Raw genomic sequence first — 7,563 nt, 5'->3', positions numbered from 1 at the left:
CATGGGTTTCTTCCGGGTGCTCCGGTTTCCTCCCACAGCCCAAAGATGTGCAGGTTAGATGGATTGGCCATGCTAAATTGCCCTTAGTGTCCAAATTGCCCTTAGTGTTAGGTGGGGTTACTGGGTTATGGGGATAGGGTGGAGGTATGGGCTTGGGTAGTGTGCTCTTTCCAAGAGCCAGCGCATACTCGATGGGCTGAATGGCCTCCTTCTGCACTGTAAATTCTATGTCTATGCCATCTCGCCGCCCAAGTCTCCAAACAATCTAAATCCTGCTGTATCCTCTGACAGTCCTCATCGCTATTCGCAATTCCACCAACCTTTGTGTCATCTGCAAACTTACTAATCAGACCAGTTACATATTCCTCCAAATCATTTAGATATACTACAAACAGCAAAGGTCCCAGCACTGATCCCTGCGGAACACCACTAGTCACAGCCCTCCAATTAGAAAAGAACCCTTCCATTGCTACTCTCTGCCTTCTATGACCGAGCCAGTTCTGAATCCATCTTGCCAGCTCAGCCCTGATCCCGTGTGACTTCACCTTTTGTACCAGCCTACCATGAGGGAATGTTTTTTGTCCCATGGTGCTTTTTTAACTCGACCCAGACAGATTCCACATCATCTGCACTAATATCGTTGTTCATATTGTATCAATATCTCTTTAATGAACAATGCAACTCCACCACCTTTTTCCATTCTGTCACTCCTTCGGAAAAAACTGAATAGCCGTCAATATTTAGTTCTCATTGTTCATCACCATTGAGCCATGTCTCTGTAATCCCAACAATATCATACCCCTTTACTAAGGGAGTGCCGCACTGTCAGAGGGTCAGTACTGAGGGATTGCCGCACTGTCAGAGGGTCAGTACTGAGGGAGCGCTGCACTGTCAGAGGGTCAGTACTGAGGGAGCGCTGCACTGTCAGAGGGTCAGTACTGAGGGAGCGCTGCACTGTCAGAGGGTCAGTACTGAGGGTCAGAATTGAGGGAGTGCCGCACTGTCAGAGGGTCAGTACTGAGGGTCAGAGGGTCAGTACTGAGGGAGTGCCGCACTGTCAGAGGGACAGTACTGAGGGAGTGCTGCACTGTCAGAGGGTCAGCACTGAGGGAGTGCTGCAGTGTCAGAGGGTCAGTACTGAGGGAGTGCTGCACTGTCAGAGGGTCAGTATTGAGGGAGTGCTGCACTGTCAGAGGGTCAGTACTGAGGGAGTGCTGCACTGTCAGAGGGTCAGTACTGTGGGAGTGCTGCAGTGTCAGAGGGTCAGTACTGAGGGAGTGCTGCACTGTCAGAGGGTCAATACTGAGGGAGAGCTGCACTGTCAGAGGGTCAGTACTGATGGAGTGCTGCACTGTTAGAGGGTCAGTACTGAGGGTCAGAGAGTCAGTACTGAGGGAGTGAGGCACTGTCAGAGGGTCAGTACTGAGGGAGTGAGGCACTGTCATAGGGTCAGCACTGAGGGTCAGAGGGTCAGTACTGAGGGATTGCCGCACTGTCAGAGGGTCAGTGCTGAGGGAGTGCAGCACTGTCAGAGGGTCAGTACTGAGGGAGTGCTGCACTGTCAGAGGGTCAGTACTGAGGGAGCGCTGCACTGTCAGAGGGTCAGTACTGAGGGAGTGCTGCAGTGTCAGAGGGTCAGTACTGAGGGAGCGCTGCACTGTCAGAGGGTCAGTACTGAGAGCGTGCTGCAGTGTCAGAGGGTCAGTACCGAGGGAGTGCTGCACTGTCAGAGGGTCAGTATTGGGGGAGTGCCGCACTGTCAGAGGGTCAGTACTGAGGGAGTGCTGCACTGTCAGAGGGTCAGTATTGGGGGAGTGCCGCACTGTCAGAGGGTCAGTACTGAGGGAGTGCTGCACTGTCAGAGGGTCAGTACTGAGGGAGTGCCGCACTGTCAGAGGGTCAGTACTGAGGGAGTGCTGCACTGTCAGAGGGTCAGTACTGAGGGAGCGCTGCACTGTCAGAGGGTCAGTACTGAGGGAGTGCTGCACTGTCAGAGGGTCAGTACTGAGGGTCAGAGAATTAGTACTGAGGGTCAGTACTGAGGGAGTGCCGCACTGTCAGAGGGTCAGTACTGAGGGAGTTGCTGCACTGTCAGAGGGTCAGTGCTGAGGGAGTGCTGCAGTGTCAGAGGGTCAGTACTGAGGGAATGCTGCACTATCAGAGGGTCAGTACTGAGGGAGCGCTGCAGTGTCAGAGGGTCAGTATTGAGGGAGCGCTGCACTGTCAGAGGGTCAGTACTGAGGGTCAGAGGGTCAGTACTGAGGGTCAGAGGGTCAGTACTGAGGGTCAGAGGGTCAGTACTGAGGGTCAGAGGGTCAGTACTGAGGGAGTGCCGCACTGTCAGAGGGTCAGTACTGAGGGAGTGCTGCACTGTCAGAGGGTCAGTACTGTGGGAGTGCTGCAGTGTCAGAGGGTCAGTACTGAGGGAGTGCTGCACTGTCAGAGGGTCAGTACTGATGGAGTGCTGCACTGTTAGAGGGTCAGTACTGAGGGTCAGAGAGTCAGTACTGAGGGAGTGAGGCACTGTCATAGGGTCAGTACTGAGGGTCAGAGGGTCAGTACTGAGGGATTGCCGCACTGTCAGAGGGTCAGTGCTGAGGGAGTGCAGCACTGTCAGAGGGTCAGTACTGAGGGAGTGCTGCACTGTCAGAGGGTCAGTACTGAGGGAGCGCTGCACTGTCAGAGGGTCAGTACTGAGGGAGTGCTGCAGTGTCAGAGGGTCAGTACTGAGGGAGCGCTGCACTGTCAGAGGGTCAGTACTGAGGGAGTGCTGCAGTGTCAGAGGGTCAGTACTGAGGGAGTTGCTGCACTGTCAGAGGGTCAGTACTGAGGGAGTGCTGCACTGTCAGAGGGTCAGTACTGAAGGTCAGAGAATTAGTACTGAGGGTCAGAGGGTCAGTACTGAGGGAGTGCCGCACTGTCAGAGGGTCAGTACTGAGGGAGTTGCTGCACTGTCAGAGGGTCAGTATTGAGGGAGCGCTGCACTGTCAGAGGGTCAGTACTGAGGGTCAGAGGGTCAGTACTGAGGGTCAGAGGGTCAGTACTGAGGGTCAGAGGGTCAGTACTGAGGGAGTGCTGCACTGTCAGAGGGTCAGTACTGAGGGAGTGCTGCACTGTCAGAGGGTCAGTACTGAGGGAGTGCCGCACTGTCAGAGGGTCAGTACTGAGGGAGTGCTGCACTGTCAGAGGGTCAGTACTGAGGGAGTGCCGCACTGTCAGAGGGTCAGTACTGAGGAAGTACTGCACTGTCAGACGGTTTCAAATTCCATGGGGTGCAAATCTCCAAAAAACTGTCCTGGTCCACTCACGTCGATGCTATCACCAAGAAAGCACAACAGCGCCTATACTTCCTTAGGAAACTAAGGAAATTCGGCATGTTCACATTAAAAACCTTACCAACTTTTACAGATGCACCACAGAAAGCATCCTATCTGGCTACATCACAGCCTGATATGGCAACTGCTCGGCCCAGGACCTCAAGAAACTTCAGAGAGTCGTGAATACCGCCCAGTCCATCACACAAACCTGCCTCCCATCCATGGACTCCATCTACATCTCCCGCTGCCTTGGGAAAGTGGGCAGCATAATCAAAGACCCCTCCCACCCGGCTTACTCACTCTTCCAACTTCTTCCATCGGGCAGGAGATACAAAAATCTGAGAACACGCACGAACAGACTCAAAAACACCTTCTTCCCCGCTGTTACCAGACTCCTAAATGACCCTCCTATGGACTGACCTCATTAACGCTGCACCCTGTGCGCTTCATCCGATGCCGGTGCTTATGTAGTTACATTATATGTCTTGTGTTGCCCTGTTATGTATTTTCTTTTATTCCCTTTTCTTCCCATGTACTTAATGATCTGTTGAGCTGCTCGCAGAAAAATACTTTTCACTGTACCTTGGTACACGTGACAATAAACAAATCCAATCCAATTAGGACTGAGGGATTCAATCATGGCTGACATTTTCTCATCCCCATTCTCCTGCCTTCTCCCCATAACCCCGATCCCCTTTTTTTTTTTAAATCAAGAACCTATCTGTCTCTGTCTTACAGACACTCGGTGATTTGGCCTCCACAGCCTTCTGCGGCAAAGAGTTCCACAGATTCACCACCCTCTGGCTGAAGAAATTCCTCCTCGTCTCTGTTTTAAAGGATCGTCTCTTTAGTCTGAGATGGTGTCCTCTAGTTCTAGTTTTTCCTACAAATGGAAACATCCTCTCCACGACCACTCTATCCAGGCCTCGCAGTATCCTGTAAGTTTCAATAAGATCCCCCCTCATCCTTCTAAACTCCAAAGAGTACAGACCCAGAGTCCCCAAACGTTCCTCATAAGTCAAGGTCTTCATTCCAGGGATCATTCTTGTGAACCTCCTCTGGACCCTTTCCAAGGCCAGCTCATCCTTCCTTAGATACGAAGCCCAAAACTGCCCACAATGCTCCAAAAGGGGTCTGACCAGAGCCTTATACAGCCTCAGAAGTACATCCCTGCTCTTGTATTCCAGCCCTCTTGACATGAATGCTAACATTGCGTTTGCTTTCCTAACTGCCGACTGAACCTGCATATTAACCTTAAGAGAATCGTGAACAAGGACTCCCAAGTCGCTTTGTGCTTCTGATTTCCTCAGCATTACCCCATTTAGAAAATAGTCTCTGCCTCCATTCCTCCTTCCAAAGTGCATAACCTCACACTTTTCCACATTGTATTCCATCTGCCACTTCATTGCCTGCTCTCCTAGCTTGTCCAAATCCTTCTGCAGCCCCCTCTACAGATCTTTGTATCATCTGCAAACTTAGCAACAGTGCCTTTAGTTCCTTCTTCCAGATCATTAATGCATATTGTGAAAAGTTGTGGTCCCAGCACAGACCCGTGAGGCACACCACTAGTCACCGGCTGCCATCCTGAAAAAGACCCCTTTATCCCCACTCTCTGCCTTCTGCCAGTCAGCCAATCCTGTATCCATGCCAGGATCGTACCCTGAACACCATGGGCTCTTAACTTATTTAACAGGCTCCTATGCGGCACCTTGTCAAAGGCCTTCTGGAAATCTAAATAAATCACGTCCTCTGGTTCTCCTTTGTCTAACTTGCTTGTTACCTCCTTAAAGAACTCTAACAGATTTGTCAGACATGGCATCCCCTTGACGAAGCCGTGCTGACTCAGTCCTATTTTACCATGCACTTCCAAGTACTCCGTGATCTTATCTTTTTTTTTTAATAAACAATTTTATTGAGGTAGTTTTTGGCTTTATAAACAGTTACAGACATCATCAGAAAGGAAGCAAAAAAGGCAAAAATGTGCAAACATCCACGTACTTTCAATACTTCCATCGTAACATATTGCACAAGCCCGCTCCCCTCCCACCGGTACTACCCGCCATATTTTCCCTCCTACTCTACTCTAACCCCCCCCCCCCCCCCCCCTGCTGACGCTCACTCTCCCGCACAGAAGTCAATAAATGGTTGCCACCTCCGGGTGAACCCCTGCACAGATCCCCTCAAGGCGAACTTAATTTTTTCCATCCCCAGGAAACTCGACATGTCTGCAAGCCACAACTCCGTCTTCGGGGGCTTTGAGTCCCTCCACGCCAATAATATTCGTCGCCGGGCTATCAGGGAAGCAAAGGCCAGCACATCGGCCTCTTTCTCCCCCTGGACGCGATCTTATCTTTAATAATAGACTCTAAAATCTTACCAGGCTAACCGGCCGATAATTTCCTGTCTTCTGCCTCCCTCCCTTCTTAAACAGTGGTGTTACATTAGCCACATTCCAGTCCTCTGGGACCCTTCCTGCCTCCAGTGATTCCTTAAAGATCATCACTAATGCCTCCACAATTTCCTCAGTTATCTCTTTTAGAACCCTGTAGTGTAGTCCATTCGGTTCAGGTGACTTATCCACCTTCAAACATTTCAGTTTCCCCAGAACCTTTTCCTTAGTAATGGTCACTGCACTCACCTCTGCCCCCTGGTTCTCCTGGAGCTCTGGCATCCCACTGGTGTCTTCCACCGTGAAGTCTGATGCAAAGTAACTATTCAGTTAGCCTGCCATTTCTTTGTTTCCTATTATTACTTCTCCAGCCACATTTTCTAGTGGCCCAATGTCTATTTTTGCCTCTCTCTTACCTTTTATATATTGAAAAAATCTCTTTCTATCTTCCTTTATATAACTAGCTAGCTTGCACTCGTACTTCACCTTCTCCCCCCTTATTGCTTTTTTAGTTGTCCTCGGCTTGCTTTTAAAGACTTCCCAATCCTCTGGTTTCCCACTAATCCTCGCCACTTTGTATGCTTTCTCTTTAGCTTTTATACTGTCCTTGACTTCCCTCGTCAGCCATGGATGCCTTGTCCTCCCCTTAGCATGTTTCCTCCTCCTTGGGATGAATTTCTGTTGTGCCTCCCTAATAACCCCCCAAAACCCCTGCCATTGCTGTTCCACTGTCTTCCCTGCTAGGCTCCTTCTCCAATCAACACGGGCCAGCTCCTCCCTCATGTCTTTGTAGTTACCCTTATTTAATTGTAATGCTGTTACATCTGATTGCAGCCTCTCCCTCTCAAACTGCAGGGTAAATTCTATCATATTGTGGTCACAGCTCCCTAAGGGTTCCTTCACCTTAAGCTCCCTAATCAAGTCTGCCTCATTACACATCACCAAATCCAGAATTGCCTGTTCCCTAGTAGGCTGTCACAAGCTGCTCCAAAAAAACCATCTCTTAGACATTCCACAAATTCCATTTCTTGGGATCCACTACCAACCTGATTTTCCCAGTCCACCTGCATATTGAAGTCCCCCATGATCATTGTAATATTGCCTTTTTTACATGCCTTTTCTACCTCCTGATGTATTTTCTGCCCTACATCCTGATTACTGCTAGGGGGGCCTGTACATAACTCCCATCAGGGTCTTTTTACCTTTGAGACTCCTCAACTCTACCCACAGAGATTCTTTGCCTTCCGAGTCTATATCGCTCCTTGCTATCGATTTAACTTCATTCCTTACTAACAATGCAATGGCTGACGGAAAGATAAAACGAAGCTTTGAAAGCAAACAAATCTGGTAGTAAATGAAGAATTTGCAAAGATGATTCCGGATGAGTGACAGAAGGTGATTTGTGGAGAGCCTGTACAACACCACCACCTGCTGTCCGCAGTTTGGCACTGCAGGAAGGAGGTCAGAACCAACGGGAGTCATCATCATGATCGCAAATCAGTGCCTGAAATGGCATCTTGTAAGCGAGCACGGCAGCCACTTTACAAACAGCAAGAGCCCACAAACCGACCGGTTAAATGGCGGCTGGGAGAGACAAGGAGATTCCCCGTTTTCTCTGATTGGTGCCATTGCCATCAGAACCAGGAGTAAAGCAATGCCAGGGTTACCTGACCCAGCCCCGAATAACAAGCTTCAACTGATATAATCCCATATCCCCTTACAGGCTACAGCCCAACTAAACTGGTGACACTGAACGGGCAGCTCAGAGGCCAGCTTTCCCCCCCCAGGAACAAGCCCCTTAGCCGGTTACACATCAACTTCAGACCAACAACAACCGCTCAGCTCCTCATGAAATGA

The 7,563-nt window shown here is 50.0% G+C and overlaps 1 protein-coding gene across 1 annotated transcript in view; it reads left to right on the top strand.

The window, feature by feature from the left end:
* The window catches only part of bop1 (BOP1 ribosomal biogenesis factor), a 169,312-nt gene extending 161,749 nt beyond the window's left edge, over positions 1 to 7,563 (top strand). The window contains exon 11 of the mRNA XM_038796475.1: positions 7,430 to 7,563. Within this exon, the coding sequence (XP_038652403.1) occupies positions 7,430 to 7,563 (134 nt within the window). The remainder of the gene's footprint in view (positions 1 to 7,429) is intronic.

Source organism: Scyliorhinus canicula, chromosome 5, assembly GCF_902713615.1.
Source record: "Scyliorhinus canicula chromosome 5, sScyCan1.1, whole genome shotgun sequence".
Classification (NCBI taxonomy): domain Eukaryota; kingdom Metazoa; phylum Chordata; class Chondrichthyes; order Carcharhiniformes; family Scyliorhinidae; genus Scyliorhinus; species Scyliorhinus canicula.
Note: the sequence above shows the minus strand (reverse complement) of the source record. Positions and strands in the feature narration are given on the sequence as shown.